General features: G+C 56.1%; 5 protein-coding genes across 5 annotated transcripts; 1 reads left to right on the top strand and 4 right to left on the bottom strand.

Annotated features, from left to right (window-relative positions):
- Positions 1-249: 249 nt before the first annotated feature.
- D7B24_003625 (uncharacterized protein) lies at positions 250-1578 on the bottom strand (the record flags this gene model as incomplete). The annotated part of the gene is made up of 1 exon (XM_028637812.1): positions 250-1578. One exon carries the CDS (start codon positions 1576-1578, stop codon positions 250-252), a length of 1329 nt encoding a protein of 442 aa, XP_028497231.1.
- A 2515-nt stretch (positions 1579-4093) lies between these two features.
- Positions 4094-7162, bottom strand: D7B24_003624 (uncharacterized protein; the record flags this gene model as incomplete). Its single annotated transcript, XM_028637811.1, has 4 exons — positions 4094-4308; positions 4411-6626; positions 6681-7056; positions 7111-7162. The coding sequence occupies 4 exons, from the start codon at positions 7160-7162 to the stop codon at positions 4094-4096; spliced, it is 2859 nt and encodes a 952-aa protein (XP_028497230.1).
- Positions 7163-9012: 1850 nt separating this feature from the next.
- Positions 9013-10582, bottom strand: QCR2 (ubiquinol-cytochrome c reductase core subunit 1; the record flags this gene model as incomplete). Its single annotated transcript, XM_028637810.1, has 4 exons — positions 9013-9108; positions 9169-10013; positions 10067-10241; positions 10325-10582. The coding sequence occupies 4 exons, from the start codon at positions 10580-10582 to the stop codon at positions 9013-9015; spliced, it is 1374 nt and encodes a 457-aa protein (XP_028497229.1).
- A 604-nt stretch (positions 10583-11186) lies between these two features.
- RPC82 (RNA polymerase III subunit C82) lies at positions 11187-13409 on the top strand (the record flags this gene model as incomplete). The annotated part of the gene is made up of 4 exons (XM_028637809.1): positions 11187-11201; positions 11268-11330; positions 11433-12167; positions 12225-13409. 4 exons carry the CDS (start codon positions 11187-11189, stop codon positions 13407-13409), a joined length of 1998 nt encoding a protein of 665 aa, XP_028497228.1.
- Positions 13410-14586: 1177 nt separating this feature from the next.
- Positions 14587-16743, bottom strand: D7B24_003621 (uncharacterized protein; the record flags this gene model as incomplete). Its single annotated transcript, XM_028637808.1, has 2 exons — positions 14587-15075; positions 15157-16743. 2 exons carry the CDS (start codon positions 16741-16743, stop codon positions 14587-14589), a joined length of 2076 nt encoding a protein of 691 aa, XP_028497227.1.
- Positions 16744-17204: the final 461 nt, after the last annotated feature.

Below are 17204 nucleotides of genomic sequence, written 5' to 3'. Positions count from 1 at the left end.
CGTACACGTAGTGCCAGGAGGAAAGTGGTAACGGAAAAAAAGTCCCTATTTGGTTTGCCAAGGGCTCAACTACTCTAAACTGATGCAAATGTGGCAAATCAAACGCCAAAAAACTCCATCCACGGTGTGGTGCCTGACCTTGTCATGGTTGATCGATATGTACGTCAGCCGCTGCTGTTCCTGCAAAGCGACCGGTGGAGGAAGGCTGTATACGGTGGAAGAGGTATGTCGAGAAGGGGAGGTCAAGCCTTAGGCGAGATAGCGAGGAGAGACGAAGCGACGAGCTCGGCTACCCGTCCTGAACATGACGAGGGCCTCGCTGATGCCCGTCTCGCAGGATGTGCCAGGCGCCATCTGCATCAACACAGACCAGAGGCCAGAAGCACATCGCTGGAATTGGCTGCCTCCAACACAGTTCCATTGGCCCTCGTTGGCGCAAGCGACGCCTGGCTTTTGAACCCCAGCATTGGTTCCGTTGCCGGCACCCGATCCGGGAGTCGAGGTGGGCTTCGGAGCACTACCCGTGCCGGCCGTGGTCGTGACAGTTGCCAAGGTGGTAGGCTTTGCCGGAGGAGGGGCGTTTCCAGTCTCCGCGGGAGGGGTGACAACAGTCTCCTCTGGTGCCTCGGGGCTGGGCTGAGGGATGAAGACGCCACCAGGGCTATCCGATGTCAGTGAGTGGTCAGAAATAGTAGGCAAAGAGGATACATACAGTGTGGTCGAAGTGGTGACGGGGCCAGATCCAGGCTGCTCGGGTGCGGTGGCGGGAGTCGTAGGCACAGGGTTTGCGCTAGTCTTGGACGGAGAGCTCGCGGGAGGAGCACCATCACCAGGGTTCGGGGCGTTGCCCTGGTCAGGAGATGCGCCGGTATCACCGCCGCCGCCGCCAGCAGCGCTACCACAGCTGCCCACAGGCGGCGCAGTCTTGGAGTTGGCCTTGGCAACGCTGGCGCCCGGGTTCGGGAACTCAACGTCAGAGCCTTCAGTGGTGGAGCAGCCGTTTCCGACATTGGCGACGAGGATGTCAGGGCGGCTATTGAACGAGGTGGCCTGGCGCTTAGCACTACCGCCAGCCTTGGTGGAGACGACGGCACAGTTCATGTACATCTCGCGGTTGCCAACTTGGTTGAACCAGGTCCAGGCGAACAGCGCGTCGTCGGCAGCCGGAGTGTCGTCGGGCAGAGTGAAGTCGTAAGTTGAGGTGCCGGCGGGAGGGCAGCCGCCGACATAGCTCTGGACGACCTTGAACGTCTTGCCACCGTCGAAGGAGAGAGAGGCCTGGCAGCTGCCGCCGTTGTGGTTGGCACCACCCTCGATGGTCAAGTTGTAGGTCTGACCAGCCTGCCAGCTCGCCACGGGAGCGGCGGCGGCAGTGCCGAGGAGGCCCAGAGTACCCTTGCAAGGATAGTCGCTACCCGAGGCGCTGAGAGGCGTGGTCATGCTGTAGTCGATGTCGCTGCCGGCGAAGGGGTTCTTCTTGGACCGGAGCGGGGGAGGCCAAGACATCTCCATGTGGGCGGAGACGGAGTCGAAGGTGAGAGCGGCCAAGAAGGCGGCGTAGAGAGAGGGGGTATACATGATTTGCGTGTGTGTTTTGCGTTTCTTCACTTTCTTGTTTGGTGTGTTGCGTGCTTTGCTGTCTGTCTGCTGTGTGTCTGGGAAGAGAAGAGTGTCTGGAAGGACCGAATGTGCAGTGTTATATACGTGTCGTCCTATAAGTTGAGCCGGCTCGTGGAACGTGGTGACTGTGTGGAATCGAAACAACAGACAAGACTATTGTTCTTGAACGCAGAGGCTGGGCTGGGCTGGCTAGCTGGCAGCGAACAAGGTACACCTTCCAGAGGTGTTTGCTTCGGTATGCGATGAGGTCAGGCAGTAGCAAAACCCGTGAGGCCTTGTGAGTAAAAAGACTGGAAGGACGAATGTTCCAGAGTGGGCGATATGAAAAGAATCAGAAAGGCTGGGAGAAGGAGTGACCCGAGCCTGGTATGAAGGTGTGGGTTTGCAAAGAAAACCAGCACTTCAAGTGTGAAGTGAATACAAGGCACAATGGAAGGAGGCAAAGGAAGGAATGGAACAGTGAAGCAGTGCAGAACCAGGCGTCGTCGAAATTCCAGTGCGAGGCCAGGCCCCCTTTATTGTTTTGCTGTCTCCCACGAGTCCAGCTCCACGCATGTCCTGTCACAAGCCCAGGGTGGGGGACGCAGAGGGACGCAGCGAGGCCAGGCGCGGCCAGGCGAGCGGGCTCAGCTTGGCAAGGAAGGACCCCTTCCCCTACCCATCCCCTCAAGCCCCTCTCTCTACCGGCCTCCGCTACGATGCGATGCGATGCCGTGCGATGCGATGCGACCCAACCCCGGGGCAGGCGGCAGCAGTGTAGGGCGGCAAGATGAGCGCGGCAGCGGCACGAACGACGGAGAGGCCATCACTCGCACCCTGCACATCGAATCGTCCATCCCATCATGTCTGTGATGATGCGACAGAGACAGGGCCAGAGCCACATGTCGGCCTGCTGATCGGTCCGTTACTGGACGCTGTTTGCTTGTTCGTCCAAACACCCACGATATCCATGCCGTGCCCCCCCTTTCTCCTGATGCATGTCCATGCTTCTTCACCTCCTTCTTCTTCCGCTCTCTGGTGACTAGGTACCCAAATCACCTCGTCGCAGTCACAAACAGGCGTCGTGGCCCCATGCACCCCCTCCGCCGAGGCAGAAAAATAAACGACGAGTCGCTAGAAATGGAAGCTGTCGTCGAGGCTGGACCGCGCCAGGAGACGGATAGAGAGGATGGGTGGGGCGAGACAGCACTGCACTGGAATTGTGGGATAACTCACGAATGACATGGCACCACCAGGCATTCGCGCCAACTTCTGAGGCACACGAGTGACCACAGGGGCTGCTGCTTCAGGGGGAACACAGCGCTGCCAGCCAATCGATGGGCCTTCGTGCCTGGAGGGATCGACGCCCCTCGAACCCCTGGCGCAGCGATGCACAGCGATACACAGCGACTGGATTCGCCCATTCCAGTCGCTGGTGGCCCAAGTGCCGATGAAACGTCGATCCTCCGAAGTGGTAGCCGCCATGCTGGGCCCCTGTTGCCCCACCGCGTGCCGCGCCCTTGACTAAACGCACAGCACAGCAGCCTACCAGCCCAGCGCAACCGAGCATGCCTCTCACATTGTCGACGCAAGCCTCGATGTACCCTGCCACCACGCGGCTCGTGGCCTGACTTCACGCCTTCTCACGGCTCTGTCGCTGTCTCTGTCTTGGACGTGGTATCCGCCGAGGGGCGCCGCCTTCCCGAGGCATTGAATCTGCGTAGCCAGCGGCCTCTCTCCATCTCGTCTCTCAGTCGACCTAGGTCTTGGTGCCCCAGCTGCATCATGGAAAGAAAAAAAAAATAGATCCCAATGCCTCGTCGTCCTATGCTTCACCATCTCTCCTAATATCAATCGTTCAGAACGTCCAGCCCGTTGGTTGACCCTGCTGCATGCATGCGCCGTGCCTTTTTTTCGGTGGGAGGGGGGAGATGCCAAGTCCAATGTTATTCTTCTGCCCAGTGCTCATTAACACATCAAGTTTGAGGCCTGAATCCCGCATCCCTGGTGAGGGACATCGGCGTGCGATGTGGCCGAGTCCCGAGGCCTTCGTCTGTACGTGGGGCCCGAGCACTCAAATTCCAAAACGCGCCATTACAGGTGGCGTCCAGCATGTGTCAACGCCACTCACAAAGACACTCACACACCTGCATCCCGTGTCTTGTTACGTCGTTACTCTCGAATTCAAGGAACCACGTAGGTGCCATGGTGTGTGCCATCATGGTTGCGAGCAGGCAAAGAAACTGCATCTTGATTTCTACTCCACGACGCACGCGCTGCTCTGCATGTTGTATTGCCAGCTCGCCTATCTCGCCCACCTGCCACTTTCCACCATCCGACTGGTAGTCCATCAACTTCATCCTACCCCACGACGAGCTTGCTGTATCCCGGTATGCTGCCTGATGTGCCAAGAGTGCTCTTGGGAAATTACATGCAGCCTAGAACACCCCCATGTCGTCGTTTGCTGCCCCGTAGTCAAGTACCAACGGGCGGGTTACTTGGCCTCGGCAGGCCCTTCAGAAGCCCGTGTTTGGGAGTTAGCTGCCGTGCCGTGGCCTTGCGGGTGGCCATGAGCTCCGTTGTTGCCCAGATTCTTGCCACTGCCGTAGTTGCTACCGGCACGATGCTGAGCCCCGTATGCGTGCATTTGTTGTGGGCTTGTACCAAAGTGCGGCGCCCCTGAATTGTTATATCCGCGTGCATTTCCGCCTGGTCGAAGACATTTAGATTAGCAACTCGTCAAGCCTCGGCCTCAACCTCATCTCAGGGGTTGAGCAGGTGGCGCGACCATCTCAGGGGAGTGTCCCTTACCTTGAAGGCCGGGCTGTTGCGGCGCAAAAACAGGTTGCTGGTAGGGAACGCTTGGGCTCATCCCGTAAACTGTCTGACCCTGCTGCGATCCTTGGTGCGCCATCATGGGCGCAGCAGGCCGTCCGGGACTGGAATATCCATTCGACCCTGGGTGAGGTGGGGGGCCACCGTTAGGGGGCGGGAATTGGGCGTGTCCCCCGTACATCTGCATCGGTTGCCCAGGCAGCATTCCTTGCGGACTCATAAACTGCGGCTGCATGATCATAGGACCACCCATGTGTCCGGGTTGCTGCTGCAGGTACTGGTGGGTGTTGGAAAAGCTTCGATACTGGTTCATCTGCGGCGTACCGGGCCCGCCGTATGGTTGCATCATCGGCTGCGAGTACGGGACTTGAGCGGGCGAATTGACTGCCGGTGTGTACGTGATAGGGACATGGCTCATCCGGGGGCTGGCAAAGGACTGCGCAGAGTTCGAGTGCATCATCCGGTGATCGTCCACGCCATTCGTGTAAGCTCCATGAGGGGCAGGCACATGTTGGTTATGGAGTGGCATTGTAGCCATGTTAGGCGACTGGCGAGGAGCCGTGCCATGTGCATTTTGCTGCATATGCAGCGGCAACTGATAGTGGTGAGCATTATTGGAGGTGACATGTGGAGGCGTTGGTGTAGTCATGGAAGGGGCCGCGAACGATTGTTGTTCCAGGAATTCTTTGTAGGTCAGGCGCATTGTCGATTCCGGCTTCTCGTCCTCCTCCTGGAGTTGGCGCCACGTTGGTATCGTATCATACGAGGGCCTGAGACCTTCGTTATCATCCCAATTACGCACTTTAGGTGGGGCGAAGGTCTTGATGTGGGCAAGGATGAAGCACTTCTGAACATCAATGGCCTTCGTCTTGCGGCGTATCAATTGACCAGCGGGCGCGGGACCAGCGGCGGTGTCAACCGTGGTCGTGTTTACAGCCGCACCTGAGCGAGGGCTCGATCCGGCGCTTGGGTGACTGCTATTGGGGTTGAACGAGGTGGCGAACGGGTTGGGCCGGAACTCATGGCTGTTCGGGTTCAGCTTCGGGCCCATATGGCCGGGGACGCCACTCAATCGTCGGCCGAAGGAAGAATCTCCAGCGCTGTTGGATGGGCCCGTAGGCGGAACCCGAACCTCTGGGGTCACAGGCTGCTGATGAGGCGGAGCCTGCGACATCTTTTGCTGCTCTGTGTTTCGAAGCCTCTGTCCCAGAGATTGGCGGGCTTGCTGGTTAACGTGTTGACCTTGACGATCATTGCGATAAGACTGGTTATGGTGAGATGGCGGCGCATACGACTGACGCGCATTGGCGTTGCGCACAGAGGGTCCTGAGCCGGGAGAGTTGGCGTACTGCGAGGGCGATGGGCGGCTTCCCGCACGTCCATCAGGAGTGCTCTGTGTAGCACTAGCTGCGGCAGTGGATTTGTTGGATACATCCTTGGCATCCTTGTCCTTGGAAGCAGACTCGACCGTCTTCGTTCGCGCCACGTCCTCCGCATTTTGAAGAGCCTTGGCCTGTATTTCCTTCTGCTTGCTGGGGTCCTTCGCAATGATAGAAATCAGGTCGGTAGGCACAGGGGTCGACAGCTTAAAGCCTTGAGCAAACTTCTTTAACTCGGTCAACTTGACTTCTTTGTCAGCCTTTGCCTTGCTTGTACGAATCTTGTCGGCGTTCTGTCGTTGTTGAGTAGCAAAAGACTTGAACGAATTGAGAACATCTCGTTCGACTGTCAGAGCAGCGCTTGGCGTGCCCTCCTTTGCCGCCGTTTGAGGTGATTTAGCACGGCTACTCGTAGATGGTGCACGGAGAGGCGTGATCGTCTTGTCTGCTTGCTTGACTTCAGTCTGCTTCGCAGAGTCGGCGGCCGTCGCCGGAGGGCTGTCAGCCCTTGCTGGCTTGGGTGCCTCGCCCTTTGGCGAAGATTTGATAGTCGCCTTGGAATCAATAGGCTTCGACTCATCGGCTGGCTGTGTCGTCGATAGCTTCCCAGGTAGGGGTTGGCTCTTCGCATCCTCGGGCCTAGCAGGGGATGGTTTCTTGCTAGGAGCGCGAACTTGTGACGAGATGATGGCAGGGTCGACAGGGGCACCTGTGACAGTTGACTGCGCTGCTGGAGCTCGCTTCGCTGGCGGCGTGTACTTGTTTTCACGGGTCGAGAGCGGAGGGAAGTCCTGCCGTCTAACGCCACTATACCTGAGTTTGATGTTAGGTGGCGAGAGATGACACCTGCTTCAATGGTCAACTTACTTGTCCTCTTCGTCACCACCGCGATCATCGCCGCCTGCGTAGTCCATAATGCGCTCTTCAGCTACATGTGCAGTGGCAGCTTGGCTCCCCGAAATTTCTCTAGCCTTCTTCTCTGCCGCTGCCATCCGCTCGCGGTATTGGGGATGGCTCTTGTCGATAGCGGTAGTGTAAATGTTCTCATCGTAGTCGGTCTTGATACCGAAACGTCGTTCATTCTCTGCGAATTGATCCCAAGGCGCGTTGTTCTTGTTGTTCGAGCTTTCAAGACCTTCATCCATACCGTCCGTAGAGTCGGGCATCCATGGTTGCAACGTCCGCTCAGCGCCGAGTCTGCTGTTGGAGATGGCCGTGTCGGTCCTGAACCCTCCTCTGGAACCTGAATATGAATCATGATTAGACTTGTCAAGTAGAAGCGGACTACCGCGCTCACCATTTTGACCCCTGCCTGGGCCGGCGCCATTGTCTTTTTTAGGGAAGGGCATCTTGTGTGCTTATCCCGTTGCAAGGCTCCTACTGCGAAGATGCGTGACAGGTGGTTGTACAGCCTCCGGTACTGCTTTTGAAACGGTATCGCTAGCAGCCGACAAGACAATGTCACTGCAGCTTGCAATTTGAGTCCAACAAGCCTACCAGCATGCCCAGGTCAGTCAAACTGTTGCGAGGCTTGGTTGTCTATTGTATGTCGATTCTTTCGAATGGGAACGAGAACATTTCCATAGGTCGAGATTTGGGATAAGGAAATATATCACGGGGCGAGGCGCTCTTCCAGTCACTGACCTCGAGTACCCGAGTATCCCCTTCTGTGGCAGCAAGGGCAGAGCACACAAGGTCTTGAAGAATCGATGCGAATGGGGGAAGTCGCAGTCGGTTCAGCAATGGCAAACCGCCGGTATTGAATCGATCGCCAACGGGCTTCTTGATGTTGGTTTGCCCTGAGAGAAAAACTGTAGTTAGCATGTTTGCGGTTTGTAGACGGTATGTGATAAGGGGAGGGCTGAAGCTCGACACCACAGTGGTAACAGAGAAGCATGCTCATTCAAAATCAGTCCAATTATGTCGTACGCAGAAGACGTACCCTTGAACTCTGTTGTAGAAAGAAATGCTCGACTGTGTTCGAATGAAGGAGACCAAGGCCGGCTTGGGATATCTAACCGGCCAAGAATGCTACCCAGAGATCCAGTGTCAATGATGCCGCCGGGAGCTGGCTTGGTGGTATCTGTGCGAGGGCGGTGTGCAAAACGTACCAAGTCGCGGAGAGTGCGAGATGGGGTTGTAAAAGGAGGTATTGATTGAACGGCAGCGTACCAGGCCAGGGCGAAGGAAGGGCCGGCGTTGATAAGGTTGGGGGTGAGGCTTTGTTTTCGGTGTGTCCTGGAGACAGATGAGGCGATGCTCCAAGGTGGCACCTTCCCTGCGAAAAGGTACTTGCGTACTCGCTACTTGTGGAGGAAGGTACTCAGTGACCAACCTTAGTGTGGAAGCTTGGGTCTCGGACCTCCCAAGGTTGCTGAGGGACCTTCCCCTGGAAGGGCGCACAACGTACCCCACTAGCACACCATTTGTACCCGGTCCCGGTCCGTGGTGGCTCACCAACACGCGACAATACATCGGTGCTGGTGAACCAGTACTTTGAGGAGGTGTGGCCACTGACAAAGGTCTGATGGCTTCCATTCCCATGTGAACGAATCTCTCTATCGGGGAGGCACTCCCCATCAACGTCGTCAAAACAGACAACATCTCAGATATTCATGTGGGCAAGGGGCACACTTAGATGGTCGCATTTTAGCCATAACTTCACCATTGCACACGCTAGCAACGGCTCGCTCCATTGATGCTTATTCGTGCGTGGGCGAGCCTGTATTCGAAAAATCCGGGCCACAAGCGGTGCACAGACAAATAGAGAGCCCAAGGGGTATATGGAAAATCACCGGGTATCTGTTGGGTGGAGTGTTCATTCTAATTGCAAGTCGCATGCAATGGTGACAGGGACCACTCACAGCCAAAAGGAAGAAGTGTAAAGATCTCCGCTTTTGGGGTTGCCTGTGTAGAGACATCTCCAATCGGGTCGAAGTCGTGGTTGTCAGTACTTTCGTGGTCAGAGCACTGCACCACAGGTGCCTCATATACCAATTCTCTGAGCACGAAAGCAGTCTAAGTTGTGATGAAAGGTCACTTGGCGGGCGCGAAGTTGTTGCCGTGGATGGGTGTGGTGTTACGGGAACAAAATGATGGAATCAGACTCGGAATACTAGCTAACACTTCTACCCTGTATTTCCACAATGCACGGCTCGTCCTGCTCGAGTGACTGTTGATACACGGTTGCTCTAACGCTCTATACTCGGAGACCAAGCTCCTCGGCGTAAGGAAGCACATAAAGGTCTCCAACACTGGCGACAGTGGCCTTGCCGTCGAGGATGGTCTTGGTTGCCTTGAGATTGCAAGTCAGTATTCAGTCACGAACAACGCATTTTGGAAGAGATCCGCTTACTGTCTTCAACTTCTCTGCTGTCACGGACTCAATGGGCTTGATAATGTCAGCAATGTTGACGGGCTTGCCGGCCTGGGCGAGGCCGGATCCAGCCAGCAGGAGGCTGGCATTGCGGCCCTCGCTCGCCTCCAAAGCGTCGAACCTGGCCCTAGCGATAGCCTTAGCCAAGTCCTCCTTGCTGACGGAACCCTCAGAAACGCTCTTGATCGCCTTGACAGCCTCCTCGGCGGCCTTGCGAACGGCAGCAGCGGGTCCAGAGATTTGAATGGTCAGGAGACCGGCGTCGGAGTAGCCGAGGTTGGTCGTGGCAAGCTTTAGGCCAGGGCTGGTGCCGACGGCCTTGGAGAGCAGGCTGAAGCCGGAAGTCCACTTGATGTTAGACTGGCCTCCGAGGAGAGCAGCCAGGACGGCCAGTTCGGGAGACTTGGATCCGTAGTTGGAGCCGGGGAATGCGATGACCACGGCATTGCCTGCGGTGTGCGATGCACGCGACTCGCCGCCGTAGTACTTGGTGGCAGTTGTGTTCAGAGCCAGCTTGCCGGAGGACGCAGTAGGGGCAGACTTGAAGAACTGCTCAGTCCACTTGGCCAGCTCGGCGGTGGAGGCGCCATCGGCGACAACAGCGATGTTGGACTTGGCGTATGCAGAGTCGGCAAAGTCGGCAATGGCGAACTCGCTGAGATAAGGCTTGGTAGGGGCGCTGGTGGTCAGGTTGAAAGGCGATCCCAGGCCGCGGTGGAAGGCAACGGCATGAGCGGCATCGAGGGCGAGCCCAGCAGGGTTGGCGCTGGCGGCCTGCTGCTTCTGGCGGACGGTCTCCTGGACCTCCTCGTGGAATTCGTGCGCTGGTGGCAAGGTTTAATGCAAGAGCTGGGCATTTTACGATGGGCCGACTTACTGGTGTACTTGGTCTGAGAGACAACCTCGCCGAGCAGCTCGACGTAGTAGGGGAGGTCGTCGCGGAGGAAGCTTGCCTCGAGAACGAGAGCTTCCCGGGTGTGGTACGCAGCCAATTGGCCACCGAGCAGCTCTGACTCGCGAGTGATTCGGAGAGCGGACCGCTTCTGGGTGTTCTGGAAAGAATCAAGAGCCCGGGGTCAGTCTTTGTCGTTGCGAATGGATTGCGAATGGATGCAGAAGGAAGGAGTGGGCTGACCTTGAAGGCGAACGACTCCAGAGCAGCAGCCAGACCAGGCAGAGGCTGGTAGCGAGTACCGGCCTTGGCCACGACGGCGAGCTTGGCTGTAGGACCGTGGGAGTCGCGAGCAGCGACCTTGACGCCGCTGGCTTCGGAGGGCTCGTAGATGCCGGAGGAGGCAGCGCTGGCAAGACCTCGGCACTGGGAAGGTCGGGCGGCGGCCGACTGGCGAGCCACCTGCTGCGCCGATCGCGCGAAAGACGTTCTGGAGATCATTCTGAGAGCAGCTGCTCGAGATGTGCGATGTTGGTTCGTTACGCCTGTGTCGTGATAGCTAGGTCCGAAGAATGTGCCTCATGGACGACTACGACGACGTCCCGACCAATTTTCGATGGAACGACTTGTCAATGTCCAATCAGAATGGGTCCATTAGCTTGGACCGAGCATGTCACGTGCATCTTGCGCCTCAGGCCATAATGCGAGGTCAAGCCGAATCGGACTGTATTGGGCCTTAAATTCTCTTTCTGCATAACTCATGCATTCCTAGGTAGGTAGTTATTGTTCGTTGGGTACCTGATAAGATAAAGCTGGTCCACTTCTTCCTGCTCAAGCACTGACCGGCATCGACGTGTGCCCCGCCACTGCCTGTGTCTTGTCGCAGGCAAGGAAAAAAAACCGATGGCTGATTGAAGGACTCACACCTATCTTACCTTTCACTGCCTTGCGCATCATAACCTGGTTCCGCCAACGACCACCCCTTGGCACTGAGTGAACGGAGCCCAATGCTCGTGTGGTAGTCTCTCTGATAGCTCTAGAGATAGTGAGAGAATCTCTAGAGGCAATACGATTTGCTCAATCGATTACACACCTGTCGCCCAAGATGTCTATGCTCATAGTAAGTCGCATGACCCAAGCTGTCTCCCAATACCTTTACACCCCAAACTAACTGCTCTACTCTCAGTCCAAACATGCAGCTGAGCTTTGCGCTCATGTCGTCAACGATCTGTTTGGCGAATTGCCAGCTGTAAGCTTAACATCCGCTCCTCATTTCATGATCTGAGACGTCCCGCCGCGTCATCGAGCTTCTCAATGACATGTTGGCTGACCGGTCTGATCTCGTCCACAGAGAATCATTGCTGTCCTGCTCAGCAAAGGCAGATCAACCATTCCACAACTTGTCCGACACACGTCCCTGCCACCGAGGCAAATGCGACACGGCCTTGCCGTCCTTGTGCAACAAAACCTTCTCTACCACCACGCGATTGCCGGATCAAGTGTCACCAGCTACGAAGCCAACCCCGATGCATGTTACAACCTCGTCCGTTCTGGCAAGATTATAGATATGGTGGGGACAGAATACGGTCTGGCCGAGCAAGAAGTGTTCCAAACGATCATGCAACTGGGCCACGCCAGGGTGTCAGACCTCGTACAGGCATTCGGCTTCCATCCAGACCAGAACGGCAACAATGGGGGTCATTCCTCAGACGGCAGGCGACGCGCAGGGGCAACAGGTTCCGCACACGTACAAACACTCCAGAACTTGCACACAACACTTGGTCGCCTGATCATTGCGGAGCTCATCGACCAGGTTGGCCCCAAGACATTTCGAAACATCGAGGACGTGTACCGTGAAATTGAGGAAGATGCTTTAAGAGGAGAACCCGGCGAGAAGCTGACAGCCAAGCACAAGGAAGCGCAACAAGAGACAATCGTCTCACGCTGTGTTGCTGCTCGAGAAGAGAGCAAGAAGCTGAAACGTCAGCTAATGCAAACCATGCCGTTCATTGCCAAGCGACGAAAGCTCACCAACGGTGTCCATTCCAACGGCTCCGTCGCCAATGGACATGACCAGGGACTAGGGGTCAGTCGTTTTCGTCCCTCTCAGTTGACTCTCTGGCACTCTCTAACGCTGTTTTAGCCCGATCTGGTCCTCAAAGTCAACTTTGAGAAGTGTCTGGTCGATCTTCGAAATCAGACCCTCGCGCAATACGCCTCCGATCATATTGGGGAGGTCACGGGACAAGTTTACCACACGCTGCTTCGTCTCTTGTCAGATAAGATTGCGCGGTGTCGCATGGACCCGAGATTTGATCTGGAGCCGGGCGAGGTTGGTGATATTGACGATGACAACAGTCGTCGCAGAGCCAGTCCACAGGTGGCCATGACAGCCTTACAGATTTTAGATGCTCTGGATCCATCCATCTGTGTCGCGGCAGGGGTTGGTAAAGCAGCACGCAAGAAAATCAATCAGCGCAATGCCGAAAAAGTCAGGTCAATCCCAAAGCATCTGGTGGAGGAATCGGAGGACTCGGATGACGGAGCCACACTCGGAGGGGACGGTCGCGACGACGACAGCGATGACAATGGCGATTCCGACGACGACGAAGACGGGCCCTCCAGACGAAGACAGAACGGGTCCGGCACAAGGGGCGGAAGGGTCATGTTTGAAGACGAAACGCTGCCGAAGCATTCACGGCTGGATGAGATGCGACAACACCTCCTCCTATTAGCTGAAAGTCCCCAGGGATTTGTGCGGCACTGCGGCACACAAGGCCGTGGTCAGTTTACCGTCGACTTCAAACCGCTGATGGAGTCCCTGCGACAGGTCGAAGTTGATGCCGTCATCGAGCAGACCTTTGGACGGCACGGCCTTCGACTAACTCGCATCCTCCGTGCCAAGGGCAAGCTGGACGAGAAGACGCTGCCGGGCCTCGCACTGATGAAGAAATCAGACGTGCAGGGCAAGATGCTTGCGCTGCAGATGGCCGGATTTGTTGACGTCCAAGAGGTCCCGCGCGACAATAGCCGCACGGCAAACAGGACCATGTTCTTCTGGTTCTTCGACGCGACACGCGTCGATAACCAGCTCATGGATGATGTTTATAAAACGATGCTGCGATGCTTACAGACTCTGGATGTCCAGAGACACCGTGAGCGAAACATCCTGTCTTTTGTGGACAGGAAAGACGTCAAGGGAAAGGAGGAGGAGGTCATGACGGCCGAGCACTACAACAAGTACAGCCAATTTCTTGATCTCCAAAGCAAGCTTCTTGGCCAAGTCATGCGGTTGGATGAGTTGATTTCTGTGTTCAAGGACTATTAACAGTCTGATACGGAAACAGACTGTCAGGAATGACGGCTACCTGCGAGTAGCCATGTACACGGTTGCGATGTGGCTTTTTCTGCCAAGGAATTCGGTTGCTTTTGGGCCGACAGTACGCTTCACGGCGCACAAGGTGTTTACCAGCGGTTCTCAGAACCCGTATGCTTGCTCAATCATGCAAGGTCATTGTCTCCTGCCACGGGAAGAGCTAGCGCTGCAGGGGACGACTCTCGTTTTAGGGTTGAAGGGAACAACCTGGATAGGTAGCTCGAAAGAGTTGCAAAACAGGTCATATTACACGCATTTTTTTGTCGATGTGATAGATTGCCACTCTCAAAGATGCCGATTGCGCAATCGTAAACTCGACTCGCTACTTTCTGGGGAAAGGTGTATATTCGTGAAGCTGTCCATCGAAACGCTTTTCATATTGACATATACAGTCGACATCATAACGGACCCACTGGGATAAGACATGATACATCTTGTTCAAACCCTTTCCAGCACTTGGATCAATACGTACGCGTGGGTATCTTTTGAAGAACAAAATTGTAGATAGCTCAACGTCATGGCGTGGAAATAAGATGTAGCAATTGTAAAGGATATATCTCAATATCAAACTGTATGCTGCGAGTTACGCATTCACCGCCACTGCCTAATCACTGGCCGATGCTGGCTTCTCCAGATGATCAGGAGGCCGACAATTATGTATGAACATAGGGCAAGAGAATTCCATCCAGACTTTGGCGAATGCGTTGTTGTTAAGCTGGATGATTGATCCATCCCAAACTCGGGTCCGGGCTGGCGGAGTCGAAGTATAGAGAAGCCGGGCTGATACAGATGTACCGTCCGGGCGGAGGGGTGATCCGGGCGTCTCGTTGATGGTCGTGTTTCTCGAGCATATTGTCCGGGCATATCGGGGAGTGTTTTTGTTGCGGCTCGGTTGTCACGCCGCTCCCGCGACATTTGTCGGGATGTCCGGGCTCCGGTCAAAGAGAGGGAAGTGGGTTGCTGGCCACTGGTGTCACGCATGTCTCTCAACGGTCTTGTGCCGAATTATCACCACACCTGCGCCGATGCGAAGGCCCGAGGCCGCGTCCATACACACTGCAGCATACCTTCACCAGCGGCGAGCACAAGTAGACGACTCTTTCTGGGGCGTCTAGATCAAATCACTTGCTCACCTGGGGACTTCTTCCTTTGAGCAGTTCTCGCTGGACACGCTGTCCTTGGGCACGTCGTCAAGCGTGCTGCTCCTCTTACCTTGCAGTGTCTCATCAGAGCTTCTCTCATAGGTAGTTGTGCCGCCGGTTTCCTCATCAGACACGCCATCTGCGTAGTCGTTGTCGGCGTTCGCGCGCTTCAGAATAACACCAGGCGTTACGGGATATGTGCCATCGTTGAGGCGGTTGCGCGGGACAAAGACATTGAACCATCGGGGTAGGAAAAGCCCAAAGATGGAAAACACAATGACCAGATGCATGAAACCAAACCCGGCAATGTGGAGAGGATTCATGCGGTTCTCATAGAATAGGGGATATGCCATGGAGAACAGCATGCCAATGATGGGGGCAGTGATGTATCGTAGGACGGGGCCGAAAATGTACGGCAAAGTCCAGTTCTTCCCGGTTCCGATGATCGAGTTTAGATCGCGACGGATTTGGTTACCCTGGGTATTTCAAGTCAGTCAGTTGATTCCGAGAGGTCAGGAGCACGAAGGTAGGTAGCCGCTCGGTACATTCTGACATACCGAGTAGAAAGCCAGCCACCAGAACTTGCGAACAATGTTTCCGCTAGTTCCCCAGAAGCTGGGAGTCTCGGCCTCAGGACTTCTGCCGATGAAGAGCGACAAGGCAAGGCAAAGGAAGAAGATGCCAAACCCAACGCCGGCTCCGGCCTCAGGCGACACGGCGTGGCCGACTGCAAAACCGAAGATCTGCCCGCCGATGTAGCCAATATTGTACAAGACGAACGACGGCAGACCGCACTGGTCGACAACGTCCTTGTAGCGGTACAGAGTGGTGGCACAGGTGGCTTCGGCCCAGACGATGAAGAAGAGCGCGAGGTAGTTCACCCAAGTGTCGGCAGCTGCAAGGAGATCATAGCCAAACTCAGTGGTGAAGGGCAGAGAGATGAGCATGGACACGAAGATGACAACGGATACAACAGCGGGACGAGGCCACCTGCGTCCCCAGTCGGTGTCCATGATGCCGGTGAGCAAGGCCTCCAGCATGGCAAAGGCCGAGCTCATACCGAGGAGGAACAGGGTGGCAAAGAAGATAACAGCGAAGAAGTTGGCGCCAGGCATCTGGGCGAGCGCCTCAGGATAGGTCAAGAACGCTGCGGTGAAACTGTCGAGGGGCTCGCCATCGGCGGGGTCCATACCGAGGTATCCCACAACACTGAAGACGGCAAAAGCAGCAACGACTTCAATGAACATGTTGCATGTGCCAATAATTACGGCGTCCTGGACCGCGTTGGAGTACTTGGCGTTGTAAGAGGCATAACTGGTGTAATAACCCATGCCAATGCCGGCGGAGAAGAAGATTTGCCCGCAAGCTTCCTGCCACAGAGTCGGGCTGGCAAGCTTCGAGGAGTCCCAGACAGCCATGTAGAGGCGGACGCCATCAATAGCGTTGGGTAGGGCAGCGCTCCGGCCGATCAGGATGACGATAAGAAGCAAGGGAATGCCCATGGTGAAGTAGATGACACGGCCGGTCAACCCCACGCCGCGAAAGATGCACATCCACATGACAAACCAGGTGAATATGGTCCAGCCCACGGTCTCGCCGATCATGGCCGTACCGGGGTACGAGGTATATCGGGCGATGCTGCCGTCGTCGGCGATGGTGCCAGGGTTGGCGGCAACCTTTTCTAAGATGGTTTCTTCGTAGAACTCGGCACTGCGGCCCATCCAGGGGAGGGGGCTCGTGAAAGAGTGACGGAAGAACTTCATGATCCAGGCGATCATGGGAACAAAGTAGATGGTGACAGCGTAGCCGTTGTAGATGACACCGAGCCCAATACCCTTGGCGTGCTTGTTGGCTGTATGCCAGGCAACGACGCAACCGGCGCGGTAGGCCTGGCCGATGGCGATCTCCAGCATGAGGGTGGGGATGGCGAGAGTTATGAGGGATAGGAGGTAGGGAATGAAGAATTGGAGACCGTTGTTGTTGTAGACGATGGAGGGATATCTCAGCAGGGAACCGAAGCCAACGGCGCCGCCCATGGCGGCAAGGATGAAGGAGCGGCGGCTGCCCCACGCATCACGGCCGTCAGCCGACTTGTCGGCCGGCGGAGCGACTTTGTCTAATATCTTTTGCAATACAGCCTTCATGTTGATGGTCGAGGTCTGGGTGATGGCCGCGGCCAGGCGTCGTTACGGACCGGAGGTTCTGTCGACAAGTGAGTACAGCAAGGCTTGCGGGAAAGCACGATGACGACGGCAGCCTCGAGGATTGATGTCGAGGTGATAGGATGAGTAATTACCCAAGAGAGGTAGGCACCTGGGACGAAGAAGGGGAAACAGCAAGGGGAAAGCATAAAATAGACAGGCACAGGTATGAACCATGGTTATTTATGGGCCAGTCGGTTTGGGGGAAGGCAAGATGGACAAGGCTTTCTTGACTTCTTAGCCCTTCCTCCCCCTCCCCCTCCCGTGTTCTGCTTGCTTTGCAGTGGCGCCCTCCGAAGGATCCTTGGAAGGCAAGGACTCCCTCAAAGACGCCCCAAGTGGCCGAAAAGGTTGGCGGGCAAGGAAGGGACGATGGAGGCGCCAGGGGCCTGGCCACTCCACAA

This window comes from Verticillium nonalfalfae, assembly GCF_003724135.2.
Source record: "Verticillium nonalfalfae strain VnAa140/NRRL 66861 chromosome Unknown scaffold_20, whole genome shotgun sequence".
Taxonomy (NCBI): Eukaryota; Fungi; Ascomycota; class Sordariomycetes; order Glomerellales; family Plectosphaerellaceae; genus Verticillium; species Verticillium nonalfalfae.
The sequence above is the reverse complement of the archived record's forward strand: the minus strand, read 5'-3'. Positions and strand labels throughout refer to the sequence as shown.